General features: G+C 48.2%; 1 protein-coding gene across 1 annotated transcript in view; it reads right to left on the reverse strand.

Annotated features, from left to right (window-relative positions):
• LOC116971607 (transmembrane protease serine 11D-like) overlaps nt 1-26,677 on the reverse strand; it is a 72,330-nt gene that overhangs the window by 42,626 nt on the left and 3,027 nt on the right. The window contains exons 2-5 of the mRNA XM_033018842.1: nt 12,159-12,359; nt 9,035-9,157; nt 3,282-3,412; nt 974-1,041 (exon numbers count right to left, since the gene is read on the reverse strand). Coding sequence (XP_032874733.1) covers nt 974-1,041; nt 3,282-3,412; nt 9,035-9,157; nt 12,159-12,359 — 523 coding nt within the window. The remainder of the gene's footprint in view (nt 1-973; nt 1,042-3,281; nt 3,413-9,034; nt 9,158-12,158; nt 12,360-26,677) is intronic.

The raw sequence follows: 26,677 nt of genomic DNA on the forward strand, positions 1-26,677 counted from the left end.
ACTAGTAAAAAAAAAAAAATGCTGGAATAACTCAATGAAGAAGGGTCTTGACCAGAAACGTCACCCATTCCTTCTCTCTAGAGATGCTGCCCGTCCCGTTGAGTTACTGCAGCATTTTGTGTCTATCGTTGGTGAGAACATGTTGTGTTTGGGGGGAGGATGTCATTCAGCTGGAAAGGGTGCTGAGGATGTTACTGGATAAGGATGTTACTGGATAAGGAGGGCTTGAATTATAGGCTGCGTCTGAAAGGGCTGGGATTTTTGTCTTTGGAACGTACGAGACTGAGGGGTGACTATAATCGTGAGGGTCATAGACAATAGACAATACACAATAGGTGCAGGAGTAGGCCATTTGGCCCTTCAAGCCTGCACCGCCATTCAATGTGATCATGGCTGATCATCCTCAATCAGTACCCCGTTCCTGCCTTCTCCCCATTTCCCCTGACTCCGCTATTTTTAAGAGCCCTATCTAGCTCTCTCATGAAAGCATCCAGAGAACCGGCCTCCACCGCCCTCCGAGGCAGAGAATTCCACAGACTAGATAAGGTGAATGGTCACAGTTTTTTTCCACCAGTCAGGGAGTCTAAAACCAGAAAGCATAAGTTTTTGGTGAGTGATATGAAAGAGATCTGAGGGGCAATTTCTTCGTGCAGAGGGTGGGTGTATATGGGATGAGACAGAGGAAGCTATGAGGTAGATACAATGACAATGTTTAAAGGGTATTTGGACAGGTACACAGATGGGAAAGGTCAAGCAGCATATGGGCCAAACTCAGGCTAATGGGTCGGCATGGATAAATTGGGCCGAAGGGCCAGTTTCTGTGCTGTCATCACCTGTCTGTAGAAGACCCAGATACGTTGTGATCAGGCAGTGACCTGAACAAATTAAGCTGTAAAGATGATATCATGATTCTATGAAAACCTGTCATAACTTTAACGTTACGAGCATTGGGTGGGAAAAGTCAAGAACGTACCTGAATTCTACAACTTGTCCACGACTGAATTCCTTGGACAATTCTGATTCTGAATAGACCAAGTTCAGCTGCAGTCAATGGAAAGGAAGAAAGTTGTAGATGGTGAAGTACAAAGGGACGGTTTCCACAACAGTAATAACTTTTACACATCCGGGTAATCCCTCTTTCTCATGTTCATTACACACTTACAGTTCAAAGCCACAGCATTTTTGCAGGGCCATCAATCTGTATCAATGAATGATTTAAAAAGTAATGACAGGACATTCACTGACATTGATGCTTTCAAGAATCATACAATGAAGATTGGACAATGTAGTCGCAAGCTTTTCAATGTCTTTGAAGGTTGTTCTACATTAAGGGCGGCACGGTGGTACAGTGGTAGAGTTGCTGCCTCACAGCGCCAGAGACCCGGGCTCGATCCTGACTACGGGTGCTGTCTGTACGGAGTTTGTACGTTCTCCCCGTGACCTGCGTGAGTTTTCTCCCACACTCCGGTGTGTGGGGGGGATGGGTGAGGGGGGGGGGGGTGAGTGGAGGGGAGATATAGGTTGGAGGCCAGGTGGGGCACAGGGGAGTGAAGGGGGAGGGGAGAGAGGGGGGGTGGGAGTGGAGGGGGAGGGGAGAGAGGGGGTGGGAGTGAAGGGGGAGGGGAGAGGGGGGGTGGGAGTGGAGGGGGAGGGGAGGGGAGAGAGGGGGAGGGGGTGAAGGGGGAGGGGAGAGAGGGGGGGTGGGGAGTGGAGGGGGAGGGGAGGGGAGAGAGGTGGGGGGGTGAAGGGGGAGGGGAGGGGGGAGTGAGTTGGGGACAGGGGGACATTAGGGAAGGAGATTAGTGGGGCCGGTTTAATACCGTTGGGAATGGAAGAGGGAGGTCGTTGTCTGGGCCGATGGGATCAGTGAAGATGGGCAAAAGGTTTGCGTGGATACGATATAGGCATGGATATAAGCATGCAGATATGCGGAGTAAGGAGGGATATGTCTTATGTGCCTCTCCAAAAGCCTCTTACACCACTATTGTATCTGCCTCCACCACCACCACCCCTGGCAGCACATTCCAGACACCCACCACTCTGTGTAAAACACTTGGCCCACACATCTCCATTAAACATTCCCCCTCTCACATTATAGCTGTGCCCTCTACTGCTGGGCTCCTCCACCCTGGGAAACAGGTTCTGGGGCGTGGGGGGTGCAGAAGGTGAGGAGAGAGGGGGTGCTGCGGGAGGGGGTACAGGTGGAAGGGGTGTAGGGGTGTAGGGGAGAGGGGTGTAGGGGGAGGGGTGTAGGGTAGGGGGAGGGGTGTGATGCGGAGGGGTTGTAGGGGGGAGGGGGGGCAGGGGAAGGGTGTAGGTTAGCGGAGAGGAGTAGGGGGAGGTGTGTAGGGGGAGGGGGTGTAGGGGGAGGGGTGTAGGGGGAGGGGGTGTAGGGGGAGGGGGGGTAGGGAGGGGTGTAGGGGAGGGGTGTTAGAGTAGGGAGGGGGGTGTAGGGGGAGGAGGGGTGTAGGGGGAGGGGCGTTGTAGACGTAGGGAGGGGGTGTAGAGTAGGGGAGGGGGTGTAGGGGAGGGGTTGTGTAGTGGAGTGGGGTGGAAAGGGAGGGATGTGTTGGGGAGGGGGTGTCGGGGGAGGAGGGTATGTAGGGGAGGGGTGTAGGGGAGGGGGTGTGTAGGGGAGTGGGGTGTTTTAGGGGAGGGGGTGTAGGGAGGGGGGGTGTAGGGGAGGGGGGTGTAGGGGAGGGGGTGTAGGGGGAGGGGGTGTAGGGAGGGGGTGTAGGGGGAGGGGGTGTAGGGGAAGGGGTGTAGGGGGAGGGGGTGTAGGGGGAGGGGGTGTAGGGGAGGAGGTGTAGGGGGGGAAGGGGGTGTAGTGGAGGTGGGTGTAGGGAAGAGGGTGTAGGGGAGGGGAGGGGGTGTAGGGGAGGGGGGGTGAAGGGGAGGGGTGTAGGGGAGGGGGTGTAGGGGAGGGGGTGTAGGGGGAGGGGGTGTAGGGGAGGGGGGTGAAGGGGAGGGGGTGTAGGGGAGGGGGTGTAGGCGGAGGGGGTGTAGAGGGAGGGGGTGTAGAGTAGGGGAGGGGGTGGAGAGGGAGGGGGTGGAGGGGAGGGGGTGTAGAGAGGGGGGGAGTGCAGGAGGAGGGTGTGTAGGGGGGGGGTTGTAGGGGAGGAGGTGCAGAGGGACGGGTGTACAGGGGGAGGGGGGGTGCAGGGGGGGGAGGAGGGGGGCTGTAGTTGGTGAGGCCAGGAGATGTACAAGGTTCAAGGGAACTTTGAAATAATCAACTTTCAGAAGCAAATCCTTGACCTGACGAAGCTGAGCTTTCTTACTTGTGTATTAATGTCATCGGCCAACTCAAAGAACTCCGTGGAGCTGCTCGATGCCAGGCTCTCGTTGTAGGGAACGTTCAATATTGTGAAATTCCCTCTGTAGTACCTTTTCCATGGATGCGGACCGGCAGCTTCAAAAGATGAGAAACAGAGCTATTGTAGTTGTCCTATTGTGTTCAGCATCATATTTCTACATCGGCAAGTCACCCAAGCTGATAAGGAAATTGAACCTTATACAAGGGATTTTGTTCAATTGAGTTCAGAGATACAGCATGGAAACGGGCCCTGCGGCCAACAGAGTCTGTGCTGACCAGCGATCCCCGCACATTAACACCATGTTTGATAGGACAGGTTTGAAGGGATATGGACCAAGCGCAGGCAGATGGGACCAGTGTAGCTGGGACATGTTGGCCAGTGTGGGCAAGTTGGGCTGAAGGGCCTGTTTCCACACTGTATCACTCCAGGACTATCCTACACACTAGGGACATTTAACCTTCAGACCTGCACGAGTGTGGGAGGAAACTGGAGCACCCGGAGAAAACCCATTCGGTCACAGGGAGAACGTGCAAACTCCATACAGACAGCACCCAGTCAGGATGGAACCCGGGTCTCTGCCGCTGTGAGGCAACAACTCTACCGCTGCCCCACTATTCTTTACAACACTGAACTTCTCCTGCCTCTCAATCCCAATGGCCCACTTATTTTCCTGTGTTATTCTCTCTCCTGTCTCCCACCCAACTCGACACAGGCAACAAGCACCTGTTTCACATAACATCCTGCACACCTTTGTGTTGTGAGAGGAAACCAGAGGAAAGATGCTAATTCACACAGACAACACTGCAGATCTGAATTGTTGTGAAGCTTTGTAATCTGGGAATTAGATATTCTGTTCCCTTCAACAGCCCCACCCACCACTTTGTTGATCATTTTATTGACTATTCCTGCCGTCCATTTACTCATCTACAGTTTCCTCTACATTATAGCTGCTGGAGACTAAAGGAACTGTAAACGCTGAAATCCTGAGCAAAACATTAATTCAGATTCAGGGACAGTTTCTTCCCAGCTGTTATCAGGCAACGGAATCATCTTATCACCAACATGAGAGTGGGCCCCCTTTACATCGGGGACCTGGGGTGGAGAGTGTTGCACAAAGCCGTGGCCTGTAATAGGTATTTGAGCTGGTTCACGGACTCTTCCCCTGCTTGTCATTTCTGCGGTGAGGAAGAGACCGTGTTCCATGTGTACATAGAGTGTGAGAGGTTGCAGCCACTGTTCGAGTATCTGAAAGGGCTGCTCCTCAAGTTTTGGCTACATTTTAGTCCAACGCTATTAATTTATGGGCACCCGGTACAGAGGGGGGAGGGTCGGGAGGGAGGAGGGGGTCTCCCTGTCGGTCTGCTCCTGGGCCTGGCCAAGATGGCCATTCGCGGGTCCAGGCAGCGGACAGTCGATGGCCGCACAGCGGTCGCCTGCCTGCCCCTTTTCCGGGGTTACGTCCGTGCCCGCGTGTCCCTAGAAAGGGAACACGCGGTGTCCATGGGGACTGTGGAGGCCTTCTGTGAACGCTCGTCACCACAGGAGGTTGAATATATTATAGATAAAAATGTTAATATTTTAATTTGATAATTTTGTTTAAGTGTTTTTTAAATTGTTTGAGCTTTCTACCTTGTAAATTGTACATTTGTTTGAAAATCTAATAAAAAACATTTACGGGGGAAAATTTTTTTTTTTTTAAATGGGCCTGACCTCCAATCTACTTCATTGAACACCCTCAGACTATCTTTAATCGAACTTTAGTGGACTGTATCTTGCATGAAACATTATACCCTTTATCCTGTAGTTGTACACTGTGGACTGTTCGATAGTACTCATGCATTGTCTTTCCGCTGTCTGGATAGCACGCAACAAAAGCTTTTCATTGTACCTCGGTACACGGGACAATAGTAAACTGCCTTCCTGGTGCCAGGATCCAGGATGTCACGGACAGAGTGCAGAAAATCCTCAAGGGCGAAGGTGAACATCCGGAAATGGTAGTGCATGTCGGCACAAACGATGTCGGAAAGAAGGGGATGAATATTCTGCAGCGTGACTTTAGAGAGCTCGGAAAAATGCTGAAAAGCAGGACCTCCAGGGTTGTTATCTCCGGTTTGCTTCCAGTTCCTCGTGCTGGCGAGAGCAGGAACAGGGAGATACGGGACCTGAACGTGTGGCTGAGGAACTGGTGCACGGGGCAGGGATTTAGATTCTTAGATCACTGGGATCTGTTTTGGGGTAAGGGGGAAATGTACAAAAGGGACGGATTGCATCTTAACAGGTGTGGGACCAGCGTTCTGGCAGGCAGGTTTGCCACTGCTACACGGGTGGTTTTAAACTGAATAAGGGGGATGGGGTGTCGAATGGGATAGTGGAGGATGGAGTTAAAGGGAAAGGGTTTCTTAAATGTGTGAGCGGAGAGACAGAGGGGTGTGAAATGAGGGTAGAAGCAATAGGTAGCAAGGTGAAAAGTAAAAGTGGCAGGCAGACAAAACCAGGGCAAAAATCAGAAAGGGCCACATTTCAACATAATTGTATAAGGGGTAAGAGTGTTGTAAAAACAAGCCTGAAGGCTTTGTGTCTCAATGCAAGGAGCATTCGTAATAAGGTGGATGAGTTGAATGTGCAGATAGCTATTAATGACTATGATATAGTTGGGATCACGGAGACATGGCTCCAGGGTGACCAAGGCTGGGAGCTGAACATCCAGGGATATTCAATATTCAGGAGGGATAGAGAGAAAGGAAAAGGAGGTGGGGTAGCGTTGCTGATTAGAGAGGAGATTAACGCAATGGAAAGGAAGGACATTAGTTTGCAGGATGTGGAATCGGTATGGGTAGAGCTGCGAAACACTAAGGGGCAGAAAACGCTGGTGGGTGTTGTGTACAGGCCACCTAACAGTAGTAGTGAAGTTGGAGATGGTATCAAACACGAAATTAGAAATGCGTGCTACAAAGGCAAAACCGTTATAATGGGTGACTTCAATCTACATATAGATTGGGTGAATCAAATTGGCAGGGGTGCTGAGGAAGAGGATTTCTTGGAATGTATGCGGGATAGTTATCTAAATCAACATGTAGAGGAACCAACGAGAGAGCAGGCTATTTTAGACTGGGTATTGAGTAATGAGGAAGGGTTAGTTAGCCGTCTTGTTGTACGTGCCCCCTTGGGCAAGAGTGACCATAATATGGTTGAGTTCTTCATTAGAATGGAGAGTGACATTGTTAATTCAGAAACAATGGTTCTGAACTTAAAGAAAGGTAACTTTGAGGGTATGAGACGTGAATTGGCCAAGATTGACTGGCAATTAATTCTAAAAGGGTTGACGGTGGATATGCAATGGAAGATATTTAAAGACTGCATGGATGAACTACAAAAATTGTTCATCCCAGTTTGGCAAAAGAATAAATCAGGGAAGGTAGTACATCCGTGGATAACAAGGGAAATCAGGGATAGTATCAAAGCGAAGGATGATGCGTACAAATTAGCCCAAAAAAGCAGCATACTGGGAGAAATTCAGAGACCAGCAGAGGAGGACAAAGGGCTTAATTAGGAAAGGAAAAATGGATTATGAAAGAAAACTGTCAGGGAACATAAAAACTGACTGCAAAAGTTTTTATAGATATGTGAAAAGAAAGAGATTAGTTAAAACAAATGTAGGTCCCTTGCAGTCAGAAACAGGTGAGTTGATCATGGGGAACAAGGATATGGCGGACCAATTGAATAACTACTTTGGTTCCGTCTTCACTAAGGAAGACATAAATAATCTGCCGGAAATAGCAGGGGACCGCGGGTCAAAGGAGTTGGAGGAATTGAGTGAAATCCAGGTTAGCCGGGAAGTGGTGTTGGGTAAATTGAATGGATTAAAGGCCGATAAATCCCCAGGGCCAGATAGGCTGCATCCCAGAGTACTTAAGGAAGTAGCTCCAGAAATAGTGGATGCATTAGTAATAATCTTTCAAAACTCTTTAGATTCTGGAGTAGTTCCTGAGGATTGGCGGGTAGCAAACGTAACCCCACTTTTTAAAAAGGGAGGGAGAGAGAAAACGGGGAATTACAGACCAGTTAGTCTAACATCCTTAGTGGGGAAACTGCTAGAGTCAGTTATTAAAGATGGGATAGCAGCACATTTGGAAAGTGGTGAAATCATTGGACAAAGTCAGCATGGATTTACGAAAGGTAAATCATGTCTGACGAATCTTATAGAATTTTTCGAGGATGTAACTAGTAGCGTGGATAGGGGAGAACCAGTGGATGTGGTGTATCTGGACTTTCAGAAGGCTTTCGACAAGGTCCCACATAAGAGATTAGTATACAAACTTAAAGCACACGGCATTGGCGGTTCAGTATTGATGTGGATAGAGAACTGGCTGGCAAACAGGAAGCAAAGAGTAGGAGTAAACAGGTCCTTTTCACAATGGCAGGCAGTGACTAGTGGGGTACCGTAAGGCTCAGTGCTGGGACCCCAGCTATTTACAATATATATTAATGATCTGGATGAGGGAATTGAAGGCAATATCTCCAAGTTTGCGGATGACACTAAGCTGGGGGGCAGTGTTAGCTGTGAGGAGGATGCTAGGAGACTGCAAGGTGACTTGGATAGGCTGGATGAGTGGGCAAATGTTTGGCAGATGCAGTATAATGTGGATTAATGTGAGGTTATCCATTTTGGTGGCAAAAACAGGAAAGCAGACTATTATTTAAATGGTGGCCGACTAGGAAAATGGGAGATGCAGCGAGACCTGGGTGTCATGGTACCCCAGTCATTGAAAGTAGGCATGCAGGTGCAGCAGGCAGTGAAGAAAGCGAATGGTATGTTAGCTTTCATAGCAAAAGGATTTGAGTATAGGAGCAGGGAGGTTCTACTGCAGTTGTACAGGGTCTTGGTGAGACCACACCTGGAGTATTGCGTACAGTTTTGGTCTCCAAATCTGAGGAAGGACGTTATTGCCATAGAGGGAGTGCAGAGAAGGTTCACCAGACTGATTCCTGGGATGTCAGGACTGTCTTATGAAGAAAGACTGGATAGACTTGGTTTATACTCTCTAGAATTTAGGAGATTGAGAGGGGATCTTATAGAAACTTACAAAATTCTTAAGGGGTTGGACAGGCTAGATGCAGGAAGATTGCTCCCGATGTTGGGGAAGTCCAGGACAAGGGGTCACAGCTTAAGGATAAGGGGGAAATCCTTTAAAACCGAGATGAGAAGAACTTTTTTCACACAGAGAGTGGTGAATCTCTGGAACTCTCTGCCACAGAGGGTAGTCGAGGCCAGTTCATTGGCTATATTTAAGAGGGAGTTAGATATGGCCCTTGTGGCTAAGGGGATCAGAGGGTATGGAGAGAAGGCAGGTACAGGATTCTGAGTTGGATGATCAGCCATGATCATATTGAATGGCGGTGCAGGCTCGAAGGGCCGAATGGCCTACTCCTGCACCTAATTTCTATGTTTCTATGTAAACTGAAGTGAAGTAAACAAAATGCTGGAGTAACTCATCGGGACAGGCAGCATCTTTGTCTGAAGAAGGTTCTCGACCTGAAAAGTCAACCTTCTCTCCACAGACACTGCCTGTCCCACTGAGTTACTTCAGCATTTTGTGTCTACCCCTCCACAGACACTGCCTGTCCCACTGAGTTACTGCAACACTTTGTGTTTTGCTGGAGGTTCTGGTGTTAGCTGGCACTTTGATTCACGAGTGAAGAATAGACTTGGTTCTTACCTTTAGTCAGAAAGACGGCTAAAAGAATAACTGCCACTGCAGCGAGAACAAGCAGTGTGGAAATAATCACAATCGTGGCCACAAATCTTTTGGAGACTTTCATTGTGACTAACAGGAACGGCTCTGTGAAGACAGAACAAAATGAGTGTTTGCTTTCTGTTAGAGGATCTAAAACAAATGACAATGTTGACACACTTTCTGCACTACCAGTCACCGTCCAGAAAGAACATCTGAAGAAAGGTCTTGACCCAAACCGTCACCTATTTCTCCAGCTTTGTGTGTCCATCTTTGGTCCAGAGATTAGTGGCGAGAATCAGAGATCAGGATGCAGCGAGAAATCACATGGGGATCCCCACTTGGGCAGCACGGTGGTGCAGCAGGTAGAGCTGATGCCTCACAGCGCCAGAGACCAGGGTTTGATCTTGACCTCAGGTGCTGTCTTTGTGGCGTTTGCACCTTTTCCCATTTCTGCGTGGGTTTCCTCCGGGTGCTCTGGTTGCCTCCCACATCCCAAAGACGTGCGGGTTTATAGGTTAATTGTCCCTCTGTAAATTGGCCCTAATGTGTCGGGGGAAAGTGAGAAAGTGGGATAACATAACAGGGTGATCGATGGTCGGCATGGACTCAGTGGGCCGAAGGGTCTGTTTCCATATTGTACATCTAAATCTAAATCCCTAAACTTTGGTGGATGAGGAAATATAGAGATGCAGGCTGGAATAAAGCCTTTACATAAAGTGAAGAGATTTGCATTCAAGAGTCAAGAGTGTTTCATGGTAATCTGTATTGACATTCTAACTTGCAGGTGAGAGGGGCAACGTTGAATGGAAATGTGCGGGGCAAGATATTTTACACAGGTGGGGGCCTGGAACATGATACTGAGGCAGATATGATAGTGGTGTTTAAGGGACATTTGGATAGGTACATGAATATGCAGGGAATGGGTGGATATGGATCATGCAGATAGCATTGTTCAACACAGACATTTTGGGCTGAAGGGCCTGTGTTTATGCTGTACTATTCTTTGTACATTTATAGAGATAGTTTCTCTTGGTAATATCCTTGCACTAATACAGGTCCACCACCGATCTTCCGGCAACTGAGGGAATGCCGTGTGGAGAGAGGGGGCTGTAGGTGGGGAGGCCAGGAGATGCACAAAATCAAGGGGAAGTTTGAAATAAAAAAATCATCATACGGAAGCAAATCATTGACATGATTTCCAGCTGAGCTTTCTTACTTGTGTCTGAATGTCATCAGCCAACTCAAAGTACTCCATCGAGTCTATGAAAGACTAGGAGAAGAGTGAAAGGCCTGGATAGAGTGGATGTGGAGTGGATAGAGTCAGCAGTAACTCGGTGGGCGGCGCGACTCTCGTCAGCAGCGGCCTCTGCAGTCCGTCTGTGTTTTTATTATTTTTTGTCTCGTTTTTATGTAGTTTTTGTTATTTTTTTTGTTGGGGTATGTGTGTGGGGGGTGGGGGGGAGGGGGTAACTTTAAAATCTTTCCCCTGCACGGGAGACCCGACCTTTTCTTTGTCGGGTCTCCGTTGTCGTTGGTGCTGCAACGTGGAGCGGCCTCCAACAGGAACGACCTGGGGTTCCAGCTGCGGAGCTGCCGACTACTCACCGTCACGGGGCTGGCCGAGTCCTGAGCGGGTGGAGCAGTGGTGGAGCGCTGCTGCGACCCGACCGCCGGAGGTTCGGAGGCTGCAACTATGGGTCTGGCGGACGGCGGCACCGGGAGCCCACGGGTCCCTGCTGGGAGAGCGCTTTTCGGGGCTTCCGCAACGGCGACTTCTCCCGCCCGAGTTGCGGGGTTGAAGAGCACCTGAGCGGGGCCTTGGAATGGCCGCGGGACTTTGCGAGCGCACGCCGGGGGCTCTAACAACTAGACCCGGTGTGCGACCTTGCATCACCCGGCGTGGCTTTAATGGCCGCGGGACAATCGCCATCGCCAGCCGGGGGCTTTGACTTTGACTCTGACTCTGACATCGGGGGGGGGAGTGCAGTGGAGAGATAAATTTTTTTGCCTTCCATCACAGCGATGTGATGGATGTTTGTGTAAACTGTGTTGTGTCTCGGGTCTTTTTGTTTTGTAATGTATGGCTGCAGAAACGACATTTCGTTTGGACCTCAAGGGGTCCAAATGACAATAAATTGAATTGTATTGTATTGTATTGTATGTGGAGAAGATGTTCCACTAATGGGAGAGTCTAGGACTAGGGCCACAGCCTCATAATTAAAGGACGTAATTCCTCCACGTTTAAAGGACGTGGAGGAATTACTTTAGTCACAGGGTGGTGAATCTGTGGAATTCATTGGGGTGGGAGATTGCAACCTTCACGTGGTCCACCCTGTTTCCACTTATGCTATCAACCCGACATGCACAATCAAGATCAAATAGAACAAGTCGATCTACAACTTTAGGATCTGCACGCCATACGCAAGAAGAAGAAGATTGCCACAGACAGCTGTGGATGCTGTGTCAGTGGATATTTTTAAGGCAGAGATAGATAGCTTCTTGATGAGTACGGGTGTCAGGGGTTATGGGGAGAAGGCAGGAGAATGGGGTTGAGAGGGAAAGATAGATGAGCCACGATTGAATGGTGCGGTAGACTTGATGGGCCGAATGGCCTAATTCTGCTCCTATCACTTATGAACCTCTGAACAATGGGTCAGGCAGCATCTCTGGAGAACATGACAGTAAAGTGAGTGGTTTTGCAGATAATGAAGCTGGTTGTGAACAATAGCAGCAGGATCTGGATCGATTGGCCAGGTGGGCTGAGGAATGTTTGATGGAATTTAATACAGAGAAGTGTGAGGTGTTGTATTTTGGAAAGACTAACAAGGGCAGGACCTACACAGTGAATGGTCGGCCTCTGGGTGGTGTTGTACAGTAGAGGGATCTAGGAGTACAGGAGCATGGTTCCATGAAGGAGGCATCGCAGATAGATCAGGTGGTCAAAAAGGCTTTCATTGACCTTCATCAGTCAGAGTATAGAAGTTGAGAGGTTGTGTTGCAGTTGTATAAGATGTTGGTGAGGCCACATTTAGAATATTGTGTTTTGTTAGTAAGTCAGATGTTACATGTCAGAAACGGATAAGTTATGGCACACGTGTGAATTTACTATTCGCCACGGAGATCATGGGGTAGCTGCGAGGTGGAGACCATGGGGGAGTTCTGAGGTGGAGACCACGGGGGAGCTCCGAGGTGGAGACCAAGGGGGAGCTCCGAGGTGGAGACCACGGGGGTGCTGCGAGGTGGAGACCACGGGGGAGCTGCGAGGTGGAGACCACGGGGGAGCTGCGAGGTGGAGACCATGGGGGAGCTGCGAGGTGGAGACCACATGGGCATCAGTGAGCTGAAAGAATTGCTTCCTTAAGTACGAGTTTATGTAAGTGGCCTATTACATTAGTCAAGATGTGCCTCTATATGGAACGAATTGCCAGAGGACATAGTTGAGTCATTACAATACAGGAAGGAGTTTGAAACATCATAACCGGATGATGAGACAACAACCTCTCCCTTAATGTCAGCAGGACAAGGGAGATTGTGATTGACTCAGGAAACAAAGCCCTTTGATGGCACCAACGAAGAGATGGCCAAATGTTTCAGGTTCTTAGGGATAGATATCACCAGCAACTTGTTTAGAAGCCGTAGGAAGTTGTGTGTGTACCTCAGTCCATGTGACTTCTTATTTCGTGTGGCGTGCACAGCCTATAGTTGTTGGACAACTTGTACTATTTGATCTTCCGTTTGTGCACGTCGAGTTGATTGCATTAGTCGAAACAGGGCGGACCACGTGAAGGTTGCAATCTTCCATGGCAGTCCATGTGACCAGCAGTTGCCACACAGTGGGAGCTCCCTGTGTGTGAGGGGTTTCTCACATCGCTGGGGGTTTCTGGACACTGGACAAGGCTGTGTGTCCACATTCACTGTGGGGTCACTCTGTCCACAGCCGCCCACATGCTGACGTCCCATCATGGCCGCACGGGCCGCTCCTGGGACAGCTCAGGGCTGCAAGGGAATTCCTGACCTGTGTCTCAGTCACCCATCACCCGCCTCTTCCACTGTTACATAAGCTGCATTAACCTAGTGGGAAACTTGATCTGATTGTTGTCAACAAATTGAGATCAGGCACATGGAACAATAAGGAGGTGTACCTGACTGGTGTTTAATCTGGGAGGCCAATTGCCAGCTGGTATTTGCCAACTGAGATCAAGGGTCTCAGGCTCCATATCTGCCTGATAGTGGCAACACAAGTAGACAGAGTGGTCAGTCAGGCATACAGTAAGCTTGTCTTCATTGGTCGGTGCATTCAGTATACGAGTCAGCCAGTGACTATGCAGCTTTATAGGACTTTGTTCAGGCTGCAGTTGAAGTATTGCAGAAGAAGGAACTGCAGATGCTGGTTTAAACCGAAGATTGACACAAAAAGCTGGAGTAACTCAGCGGGACAGGCAGCATCTCTGGGGAGAAGGAAAGGGTGACGTTTTGGGTCGAGACCCTTCTTCTGAAGAACCGACCCGAAACGTCACCCATTCCTTCTCTCCAGAGATGCTGCCTGTCCCGCTGAGTTACTCCAGCATTTTGTGTCCACCTTCGATTTAAACCAGCATCTGCAATTCTTTCCTGCACACACCTGCATTCCTAGATCCTTCTGCTCTACAACACTCCCCAGGGCCCTGCCACTCACTGTGTAGGTCCTGCCCATTATATATCCCCAAAATGCAACCCCTCACACTTCTCTGCATTAAACTCCATTGACCATTCCTCAGCCCACCTGGCCAGATCCTGCTGTAATTTTGGAGAACAATCTTTGCTATCTACGACACCACCGACTTTAGTGTCAGCTACAAACTTACTAATGATGCCGTCGGCATTCTCATCCAAATCACTGATATAAACCACAAACAGGGGGACATGCAGGGAAAGAGGGATATGGAACATGTGTAAACAGAGGAGATTAGATCGTCTTGGCATCATGTTCCACACACACATGTGGGCCGAAGGGCCTCGCCCTGTGCTGTACTGATCTATGTTATAGAGAATAGACAATAGACAATAGGTGTAGGAGTAGGTCATTCGGCCCTTCGAACCAGCACTGCCATTCAATGTGATCATGGCTGATCATCCCCAATCAGTACCCCGTTCCTGCCTTCTCCCCATATCCCCTGATTCCGCTATTTTTAAGAGCCCTATCTAGCTCTCTCTTGAAAGCATCCAGAGAACCCGCCTCCACCGCCCTCTGAGGCAGAGAATTCCACAGACTCACCACTCTCTGTGAGAAAAAGTGTTTCCTCGTCTCCGTTCTAAATGGCTTACTCCTTATTCTTAAACTGTGGCCCCTGGTTCTGGACTCCCCCAACATCGGGAACATGTTACATAAAAATGCTGGCGAAACTCAGCGGGTGCATCAGCATCTATGGAGTGAAGGAAATAGGCAACGTTTCGGGCCGAAACCCTTCTTCAGACATCAGAACATCGGGAACATGTTTCCTGCATCTAGTGTGTCCAAACCCTTATATGTTTCAATAAGATTCCCTCTCATCCTTCTAAACTCCAGAGTATACAAGCCCAGCTGCTCTATTCTCTCAGCATATGACAGTCCCTCCATCCCGGGAATTAACCTTGTAAACCTACGTTGCACTCCCTTAATAGCAAGATTGTCCTTCCTCAAATTAGTGGACCAAAACTGCACACAATACTCCAGGTGTGGTCTCACTAGGGCCCTATACAACTGCAGATGAACCTATTTGCTCCTATACTCAACTCCTCTTGTTATAAAGGTCAACATGCCATTCGCTCTCTTCACAGCCTGCTCTACCTGCATGCTTACTTTCATAGACTGGTGTACAAGGACCCCCAGATCCCGTTGTACTTATGGACGGGAAAGGAATGGAGGGTTATGGTCTGAGCGCAGGTATATGGGACTAGGGGAGAATACGTGTTCGGCACGGACTAGAAGGGTCGAGATGGCCTTTTTCCGTGCTGTAATTGTTATATGGTTATATGGTTACTTCCCCTTTTCCCAACTTGATGCCATTTAGATAGTAATCTGCCTTCCTGTTTTTGATACCAAAGTGGATAACCTCATATTTATATGCATTAAACTTCATCTGACATGCATCTGTCCAATCCCCCAACCTGTCCAAGTCACCCTGCATTCTCATAGCATCCTCCTCACAGTTCACACTGCCACCCAGCTTTGTGTCATCTGCTGGCCCCTGGCTGTTCTCCTGGGATAGGCCATAGCTGGAAGGGAATTCCAGATCTATGACCTATTTCTCCTGCTGTTATATAAGTGGCATTAAACTAGTGACATTGTTTTTTCCGATTGTTAGTTCATGTATTTATAAAGGTACAGAGATCAGGCAAATAGAGCACTAATTCCAGGGTGTGTGAGACTATTGTTTGCAATCTGAGAGGGCGTTTGCCCCTTAGTATTTTCCAGCACATATTTGCTGCCTTAAAATAGTCTTTCAACTTCACAATTCCTCTTACACTAAAGAAAACATAGTTTGTATTTATATACTGCCTTCCATCGACTCAGAAAATTATAAAGAACCTGTGCAGAACCCAATCCAGAATTTTTGGAAGACCTTTTCAAAGTCTGAAGAAAGGTTCCAATCTGAAACGTCACCTATCCATGTTCCCCACAGATGCTGCCTGACCCGCTGAGTTACTCCAGCACTCTGTGAAACGTCACCTATCCATGTTCTCCACAGATGCTGCCTGACCTGCTGAGTTACTCCAGCACTCCGTGAAACGTCACCTATCCATGTTCCCCACAGATGCTGCCTGACCCGCTGAGTTACTCCAGCACTCCGTGAAACGTCACCTATCCATGTTCCCCACAGATGCTGCCTGACCCGCTGAGTTACTCCAGCACTCTGTGAAACATCACCTATCCATGATCCCCACACATGCTGCCTGACCCGCTGAGTTACTCCAGAACCAATTAACCTACAACCCTTTGGAGTGTGGGGGAAAACCGGAGCACCCGGAAAAACCTACGCAGGTCACAGGGAGAACGTACAAACTACGTACAGACAGCACCTATAGTCAGGATCGAACCCGGGTCTCTGGTGGCAACCCTATCTCTGCGCCACCGTGCCGCCCAGCTACTCCGCTGCAAATGGAGAATTAATTTCTAGAAGTCTAAGAAGCTGTTTAAATGCTGTAAAATCAGCATCTACAGGAGTGAGGTTAAAGGATGAATGAAGGAAGTGACTCCACTGGTGATGGGGAGGGTTGCTGCTGTTAGTAATGATGTCCAGGCCTGTCTGTCTGCCTTGTCCCCATACATGTATACACCGTTGCGACTGCACTGCCTACAGTACATGCAACAATTAAACACACTCGACTCAAACTCAGATCTAAAAATCCATCACGACTGTTTCTTTTTTCTTAATCAAGGACCAGTCTCACCCAGTCACTTTCTCTTCTCCCCTCTCCCATCGGGCAAGAGGTACAGAAGTGTGAAAACGCACACCTCCAGATTCAGGGACAGTTTCTTCCCAGCTATTATCAGGCAACTGAACCATCCTACCACAACCAGAGAGCAGTACTACTCTACATCTTCTGATCCTATGTCACCCTTTGCCATTCCTTGCCATCACTGCTACCCCACCCACTCTGCCCACATGTCTGTCTTGCGATTGCATGTAAAACCCTGAATATTCAGTTCCCAGCTCCGATCCGTCTCCGTAATGCCAACAACATCACACCTGCCAATGTCCTAATGTGCAACAAGCACATCCACCTTGTTCCTTATGCAACATTCATTCAAATGTAAAACCTTTACTTCAGTGTTGACCACCTCTCACAACCATCGCAACTTAACCCGACCTTACTCCCTTCCCCCTTTATAAACGTTCTATCATGTTATTACTGGAGACTTCCGTGACCTTTCCTGCGCTCTCTTTCCCGTTAACAGCACGCGTTCGCTTCCACGTTGTTGACTCCACCCCCCCCCCACCCTGTTGTTTAAACCCACCCGTGTAGCATTTGCAAACCTGCCCACCAGAATGTTGCTCCCCCTCTAATTAAGGTGCAACCCGTCCATTTTGTACAGGTCACCCCTGCCCCAGAAGAGATCCCACTGGTCCAGAATTCTAAATCCCTGCCCCCTGCACCAACTCGTCAGCCACACATTCAGATCCCCCATCTCCCTGTTCCTGCCCCCACTAGCACGAGGTACTGAACGCAAACCAGACATCACCACCCTGGAGGTCCTGCTTTCCAGCCTCCGGCATAATTCTCTATACTTGTGTTGCAGAACCTCCTTCCTCTTCTTACCCATGTCGTTTGTGCCTACATGCACAACTGTCAGAATGAACAAGGTTGTTTTAGAGTTAGGTATTGTCTTTCACAGAGAATGACGTAGAGAAAATAGCTCATCCAACGACAAATTAAACCAGTTAAACTCGTTCCACAAAACTCATGATTTTTGTCCAACAACTGAGGCAAGAGTGCTCTTGCTAAGTCTGTATTCAAGGCTGCTTCTCAAAATTATTTTAAAAGCAAAATGTTCAGAGAAGTTTCAATTAGTTAAGTTCCTGTGTATTCGGTTTGTATGTTGTGTAGTCATTCATCAGTTTCACTACCTCTCCATATCTTCTTGCATTTAAGTTGCATTGAACTCAATGAAGGAAACAATGTGTTTATAAATGCTGATATAAAAATTAATCATTCATATAAACAGCAAGAATACAATGATCAGATTATCAAACACCTTATGTCCCGTTCAGTAAAGGTTCGTTTTAATTTGATCTGCTTTGTGGGCAGAATCAAATAAATTCAACGTTAGAATAAGCGTTTAACTCATTGCCACCAAGCTCAGCGGTTTAATGACAATCGCACAGTTACCTGTTGGATCAATGGATGAGACGGAGAGCAGAAATCACTTGTGGCGGCAACAGATGAATAGAGGGTGGTCCACCTTGTGCGAGTCCTGGCGATATATGTCTACTGATCGCTGGGTTGGGACATCTGATGTAAGTCAGCTGTAGAGCAGCAAGTTGCTACAGGTCTGTATGTCAAGATATTTGTAGACTGATGAAGCTGGCTCAGCCACTCAGATATACATCAAGGGTGAGGCTCCTTGGTTGGAGGCAAATCACTAACCTACATATTTATTGAACTATTAAGTCAAATTTACATAATCGGTAACAAACATGTCTTCTTTGATGTTTAATAACGCAATAAATATTTGCGGGATGGTTTTCTAAACCAATTTGTAGAGGAACCAACTCGAGGTTAGGCCATCCTGGACTGGGTATTGTGTAATGAGGAAGGATTAGTTAGTGATCTTGTGGTGCCAAGTGCCTTGGGCAACAGTGATAGTAATAGGGTAGAATTCTGCATTAAGATGGAGTGTGACACGGTTAATTGAGAGACCAGGTTCCTGAATTTAAAGAAAGGTAGACTAAAATGCTGGAGAAACTCAGCGGGTGAGGCAGCATCTATGGAGCGAAGGAATAGGCGCCGTTTCGGGTCAAGTCCCTTCTTCAGACTGATGTGGGGGGAGGGGGAGGGGGGGCGGGAAGAAGAAAGGAAGAAGCGGAGGCAGTGGGCTGAGGGAGAGCTGTGAAGGGGAGGGGAAGGAGGGAGAAAGCAGGGACTACCTGAAATTGGAGAAGTCAATGGTCGTACCGCTGGGGTGTAAACTTCAAGCGAAATATGAGGTGCTGCTCCTCCAATTTGTGGTGGGACTCACTCTGGCCATGGAGGAGGCCCAGGCCAGAAATGTCGGATTCGGAATGGGAGGGGGGAGTAGAAATGCTGGGCCACCGGGACATTTTCATTGAAGTAATTAAGTCAAATTTATATAATCGTTACCAAACAAACTTGTCTTCTTTGGTGCTTTATTACGCAATAAATGTTTGCGGGATGGTTTGCTAAGCCAATTTGTGGAGGAGCTGATTCGAGGGCAGGTCATCCTAGACTGGGTATTGTGTAATGAGGAAGGATTAGTTAGCGATCTTGTGGTGCCAAGTCCCTCGGGCAACAGTGACTAATAGGGTACAATTCTGCATTAAGACGGTTAATTGGGAGACAAGTTCCTGAACTTAAAGAAAGGTAACTTTGATGGTAAGACTTGGGAATTGACTGGGATAGACGGGCAAATTATACTTAAAGGATTGGCAGTGGAGATGCGATGGCAAAGATTTAAAGATCACAGATCAATTTCACCAATTGTTCATCCCTATCTGGCGTAAACATAAAACAGGGAAGGCGGTTCAACCGTGGCTAACGAGGGAAATTAGGGACAGTGTTAAATCCAAGGAAAATTCATATAAATTGGCCAGAGGAAGCAGCAAACTGGGATTAATTAAGAGGGGGGACAAGAGCAAGAAGGAAAGCTTGCAGGGAATATAAAAACTGACTGTAAAAGCTTCTTTAGATATGTGGAGGAAGAGATTAGTGAAGCCAAATGTAGATCCCATACAGTCAGAAACTGGTGAATTTATAATGGGAAAACAAGGAAATGGCTGAACAGTTAAATGAGTACTTTGGTTCTGTCTTCACTAAGGAAGACACAAAAAATCTCGCAGAAATACTGGGGGACTGAGGATCTAGTGGGAGGGAAGAAATGAAGGGAATGCACATTAGTCAGGAAATGGTGTTAGGTAAACTGTTGGGACTGAAGGCAGATAAATCCCCAGGGCCTGATGGTCTGCATCCCAGAGTACTCAAGGAGGTGGCCCTATAAATCGTGGATGCATTGGTGACCATTTTCCAATGTTCTCTCGACTCTGGATCAGTTCCTGCGGACTGGAGGGTAGCCAATGTAACCCTACTGTTTAAGAAAGGAGGGAGAGAGAAAACGGGGAATTATAGACCAGTTACCCTTACAATGGCAATGGGGAAGATGCTCGAGTCTATTATTAAAGATGTTATAGCAGCGCATTTGGAAAGCAGTGACAGGATTGGTCAAAGTCAGCATGGAGTTATGAAGGGGAAATCATGCTTGACTAAACTTCTGGAATTTTTTGAGGATGTAAGAAGTAGAATGAATAAGGGAGAACGGTGGATGTGGTGTATCTAGCCTTTGACAAGGCCCCACACAAGAGATTAGTGTGCAAAATTAGTACTATGCAAAGAATGCAGCAATAAACAGTTTTAAAACTAAACCAGATACTAAGCATGCAGGTACAGCAAGTCAAAGTCAAAGTCAAAGTAAACTTTATTGTCAATTCAAATAATGCAACAAGTAGTTACACAGAGAATTGAAATTGCGTTTCCCCATACTCCAAATGTGCAAGTAATATTTATAACACAGGCAGACTATAAACCAATAAAGATAGACAATGGACATATACATTATATACAATATTCACAGTGTGCCAGAGTGTAGTAACATTTTGAGGTATGTTATTAAGGTGCAATAATAAAAGGTGCAATATAGAAAAGTGCAAATAGCATACTGCAGACATTGAGTTAAAGTTATTTTGACAGTCAGTTGGTCTTTGTTTGTGTAATGTTCATGGAATTTTCTTGAGTGTGTTGAGTAGTCTGATGGCCTGAGGGAAAAAGCTGTTTTTGAATCTGGTGGTTTTGCTCCGCATGCTGCGGTAGCGCTTGCCGGATGGTAGGAGGGTGAACAGTTTGTGTGCTGGGTGGGTGGTGTCTTTGATGATATTGGTTGCTCTCTTGCGACAGCGAGATGGGTATAAGTCCTGGATTGCTGGTTGGGGTGATCTAGTGATCTTCTCCGCTGTCCTCACCACTCTCTGTAGGGCCTTCTGGTCAGCAGCAGAGCGACTGTCATACCAGACTGAGAGACTGCTGGTAAGAATGCTCTCAATGGCACCCCTGTAAAATGTGGTGAGGGCAGAAGGGGGGGAGGTCGGCTCTCCTCAACCGTCGAAGGAAGTGGAGGCGTTGCTGTGCTTTCTTGACTAGGGAGATGGTGTTGGTGGACCATGTCTGATCATCTGTGATGTGCACTCCCAGGAACTTGGTGCTTTTCACAGACTCCACTGCACTGCCATTGATGGTGAGTGGGGTGTGTGCTATCTGTTTCTTCCTGAAGTCCACAGTTATTTCTTTTGTTTTATTGACATTGAGTTGAAGGTTATTGATGTCACACCAGTTGATGAGTTGTTGTACCTCCTCTCTGTAGGCTGAGTCGTCATCGTGGCTGATGAGACCTACTGTTGTGTCATCTGCGAACTTGATGATGTGGTTCGAATTATGTTTGGCACAACAGTCATGTGTCATCAGCGTGAACAACAGAGGGCTCAGCACACATCCCTGTGGGACCCCGGTGTTCATAATGGTGGTCTCTGATGAGTTTTTGCCAACTCTTACTGTCTGTGGTCTGTCAGCAAGCAGTGATGAGGAAAAATAATTCACCCAGAGAGTTGTGAATCTTTAGAATTCCCTGCCACAGAAAGCAGTGGAGGCAAGTTCACTGGATGTTTTCAAAAGAGAGCTAGATTTAGCTCTAGGGCTAAAGGAATCAGGGGCTATGGGGAAAAAGCAGGAACGGGGTACTAATTTTGGATGACCAGCCATGATCATATTGAAAACTTTTTCACACAGAGAGTCTGTGGAATTCTCTGCCTCAGAAGGCAATGTAGGCCAGTTCTCTGGATGCTTTCAAGAGAGAGTTAAAGATAGCGGAATCAAGGGATATGGGGAGAAGGCAGGAACGGGGTACTGATTGTGGGTGATCAGCCATGATCACATTGAATGGCGGTGCTGGATCGAAGGGTTGAATGACCAACTCCTGCACCTATTGTCCATGTTTCTATGTTAACCAATCTGCAGTGCATTTTCCCAGCTGATGAAGATGCTGGAATCTTTGATCTTTGATAACCATCTTCACTATCAACAATTCCACCCACTTTAGTTTCATCTACAAACTTAGCCATGGTCTCACAAGGACCAGGATGGTGGGATGTCCCACGGCAGTTCCCCCCCCCACCCACTAGCCCCTGCCTGAAGCCGCCTCCCCCCGGATACAAAACGCTCCCTCCGGCCCCCACCTGAAGCCTCCCCATCCCCAGTTGCAGGACTAACGCAAGAATCCATTCGGCCCACAATGTCCATACTAGCTCTCTGGATACCTTCGGCCCACAGCACCCATAGTAGCCCTCCAGAAAGCCCCCCCCCCCCCCCCCAGGCCACTGCCTGAAGCCTCCCCCCTCCGCATACAAAACAAAGCTTCTCACAGTGATCAGTACACACGACAGTTCACTCATTCGCTCGTGTGTCAGACGACGTGTAGCTCGCTGTTGGCTTCTGTCGTCATCCAACGTTGACAGAATTGGTCACCGGACGCGTCACGGAGTTCACCGTGTTGTCGTTTCTGGGGATCACCATGAGGAGGCTTCTGTCATGGCCCCCACACATGGCAGTACAAGGAGGCTTCTGTCGACCCCCACACATGGCAGTAATAACACTAAACCAAAGTTGCTCGTCAGTCACAGTTTATGAGTTTGGAAGGATTTGGTGACAAATGTTTGTGTGACTGCCATGGTCTCACAAGGACCAGGATGGTGGGATGTCCCATGGGATCACCAGGAATTGTCCACATTGGCAGGTGTCAAGTCAAGGCAAGTCAAGTGTTTCCTGGTGGTTCTGTGTTGGGGTGTAGAATGATTCAGCTTTAGCAATGATATCAGCACAAAGCCAATAGATTGGAATTTCCAGTTGGTGATGTTTATCTGTACGTTCTATCTCACATCAATAGGCCACGCCTTCTCTCTTGAAAGTATCCAGAGAACCGGCCTCCACCACCTTCTGAGGCAGAAAATTCCACAGACTCACAACTCTCTGTGAGAAAAAGTGTTTCCTCGTCTCCTTTCTAAATGGCCGACCCCTTATTCCTAAACTGTGGCCCCTGGTTCTGGACTCCCCCAACATCGGGAACATGTTTCCTGCCTCTAGCGTGACCAAACCCTTAATAATCTTATATGTTTCAATAAGATCCCCTCTCATCATTCTAAACTCCAGAGTGTACAAGCCCAGCTGCTCCATTCTCTCAGCATATGACAGTCCCGCCATCCCGGGAATTAACCTTGTAAACCTACGCTGCACTCCCTCAATAGCAAGAATGTCCTTCCTCAAATGAGGGGACCCAAACTGCACACAATACTCCAGGTGTGGTCTCACTAGGACCCTGTGCAACTGCAGAAGGACCTCTTTGCTCCTATACTCAACTCCTCCTATTATAAAGGCCAACATGCCATTCGCTTTCTTGACTGCCTGCTGTACCTGCATGCTTACTTTCATAGACTGATGAACAAGGACCCCCAGATCCCGTTGTACTTCCCCTTTTCCCAACTTGACACCATTTAGATAGCAATCTGCCTTCCTGTTTTTGCTACCAAAGTGGATAACCTCACATTTAGCCACATTAAACATCATCTGCCATGCATCTGCCCACTCCCTCAACCTGTCCAAGTCACCCTGCATCCTCATAGCATCCTCCTCACAGTTCACACTGCCACCCAGCTTTGTGTCATCTGCAAATTTGCTAATGTTACTTTGAATCCCTTCTGCCAAATCATTGATGTATATTGTAAATAGCTGCGGTCCCAGCACTGAGCCTTGCGGTACCCCACTAGTCACTGCCTGCCATTCTGAAAGGGACCCGTTAATCCCTACTCTTTGATTCCTGTCTGCCAACCACTTCTCTATCCATGTCAGCACTTTACCCCCAATACCATGTGCCCTAAATTTGCCCACTAATCTCCTATGTGGGACCTTATCAAATGCTTTCTGAAAGTCCAGGTGCACTACATCCACTGGCTCTCCCTTGTCAAATGAACAAAGGCAGCAGATACTTCATGGAGCAGTCCTGCCCACCCTGAAGTGTAGGAGGTCCCAGAATCGCTCCACCTTCATCAATGATGGGCAGAGAGGACCATGCCCCCAGCACCACCACAGGACGTGAATCCCCAATGACAACCACTGTGTAAAAGGCTTTGTGTAGGAGGGAACTGCAGATGCTGGATTAAACCCAAGGTAGACACGAAAAGCTGGAGTAACTCAGCGGGACAGGCAGCAAATCTGGAGACAAGGAATGGTGATGTTTCATATTGAGACCCTTCTTCAGTCTGACTCGACCTGACAACATCACCCATTGATCAGTCTGAAGAAGGGACTTAACCTGAAACATCACCCATTCCTTCTCTCCAGAGATGCTGCCTGTCCCACTGAGTTACTCCAGCTTTGTGTAAAAGAATTTTGACTTATTTCTCTTACACCCCCCACCCCCACCCCCCCCCCCAACACCCCCCCCCCCTCCCACCCCCACCTCCACCGCCCCCACCCCACCCCCACCCCCACCACCACCGCCCCCACACCCCCCCCCACTCCCACCCCCACCCTCCCCCACCCCCACTGCCACCGCCCCCACGGATCATGCCAGCAACCAGCTCAAGAGCGGGTCAGCAGGCGATGGATAACAGGACAGCGGGCGGTGGAGCTTACTCATGTGTCAGTGCGAGTAACCTCAATTGGTCCCTTGTTCGTGGTGACACAGGAGTAAGCTCTACCGCCTGCTGTCCTGTTATCCATCGCCCGCTGACCCGCTCCACTCTATGATCTTTGCTCTTGAACTGGTCCCCTCACTGTCCGGTCCACATTGAAAGACGCGGCCGGGCAGTGAATAGGGTGATTTCACGAAAGGTCACTGGAGCGTAAATCCCCACTCACGTGACCGAAAATTTTAACTGGGGGACAAGCGTCACTTCCGGTACATGTTAGTGAATGGGAAAACACGCACTTTCACACCCGTTGAAAACATCGAAAACGGCCAGTTTTTGAGCTGCAATTAAGTGAGCCAGTCGGGGTGACCGTGAGGAACAGCTACCTAAATTTACTGTAAAAAAAAAGATAGAAACTAAGGTAAATACAAGAGGGAGCTGAAGGTGTCAAAACGGCAGAAGTTGATTGCGGACATTTTTCGTGGAGATTTAAAGATCCAAAATATCAGGAATTATCGCGTTTGCTCGCTGCATTTCATCAAAAGTGGCATTATTGACTTTGTTATCTTTATTCATTTGTTAGATGAAAAGTATTAAAAGTTAGAAACCCGTCAGTAAAATTTACCATTTAAATAATCGTAAGCTTGCATCTCAGTAAAATTGATTTCCAAACGCATTGAGAGTTTACGATTATTTAAATGGTAAATGGAGCTTCAGAAGCGTGTTCATTTTGCATGTTAAAACCCACCCGAGAACCATGGGCGATTTTGCAATTTTACTGACGGGTTTCTAACTTTTAATACTTTTCATCTAACAAATGAATAAAGATAACAAAGTCAATAATGCCACTTTTGATGAAATGCAGCGAGCAAACGCGATAATTCCCGATATTTTGGAACTTTAAATCTCCACGAAATATGTCCGCAATCAACTTCCGCCGTTTTGACACCTTCAGCTCCCTCTTGTATTTACCTTAGTTTCTATCTTTTTTTTGGACTGTAAATTTAGGTAGCTGTTCCTCACAGTCACCCCGACTGGCACAGTTAATTGCAGCTAAAAAACTGGCCGTTTTCGATGTTTTTAACGGGTGTGAAAGTGCGTGTTTTCCCATCCACTAACATGTACCGGAAGTGACGCTTGTCCCCCAGTTAAAATTTTCGGTCACGTGAGTGGGGATTTACGCTCCAGTGACCTTTCGTGAAATCACCCTATACCATGCAGTGTCACCCAGCGCAGCAGGTGAGGCCATGTCCTGCTCCCGGTGGCAGGCGGAATTTAAGGATTTGCGGGATACGGCTGACATGAGCGAGGCCGGCGAGCGGCAGGAGAGAGGTGTTCAGACGGAGAGCACTGCCAGTGGTGAGCGGGCCGGCAGAAGGCGCTGCGGTCCCGGCAGCCGCTCGCAACCACCCATGCTACTTCCCTCCCCGGCCACTTGGCGGTGGCTCCGCGCCTGGAGCGCCGCGGCAGCGATGAGTGAGTGGGTTACTGACATGATCCCCAACCCCCTCCTTCTCAACGCTCCTGCCCTCCCCGCAACTTTAAACCCCTGGCCAGACACCCCACATGCTGTGAAAGGAACTCTCCCGTCAATTGGTCCCTTGAACTAGTATTGTCATTCAATAAGATCACAACTGATTCATGTTGTCCCGGTGTGCTCCCGTTTTTCCCAACATCTCTGCACCTGCCATCACCCTCCACTCCACACCCATTCAGTAATTCAGAATGAGGGAGATTTGGAAGCCTTGGGCAAATTGAATTGTTACTTTATTTATTTATTTTTATTTTTTTGAGCGTGAGCCCGCCAGCCTTCTTCCAAAATTTAGCAACTCAAAATGGGGGTGTGTCTTCGATGCAGGTGCGTCTTCATTGCCGGGAAATACGGTACTTTATTAAAAGATAAGGCATTTGAAGACTTTATAAAAGTCGACTGGCAGCTTACGGAGAGGAGAACAATCTGCACATGCGCGGTTTAAGATTTTTTAAAAGCCGACTGTCTGCCTACCCTGACTAATTACTCATGGCATGTGCCTACTGGGGACAATTTACAGAAGCCAATCACCCCACAAACCTGCACGTCCTTGGAGTGTGGGTGGAAACAGGAGCACCCGGAGAAAACCTACGTGGTCACCGGGAGAACGTACAAACTCCGTACAGACAGCACTTGTAGTCAGGATCAAACCCAGGTTTCTGGCGCTGT

The sequence above is a fragment of the Amblyraja radiata genome, chromosome 3 (genome assembly GCF_010909765.2).
Source record: "Amblyraja radiata isolate CabotCenter1 chromosome 3, sAmbRad1.1.pri, whole genome shotgun sequence".
In the NCBI taxonomy this organism is placed as follows: Eukaryota; Metazoa; Chordata; class Chondrichthyes; order Rajiformes; family Rajidae; genus Amblyraja; species Amblyraja radiata.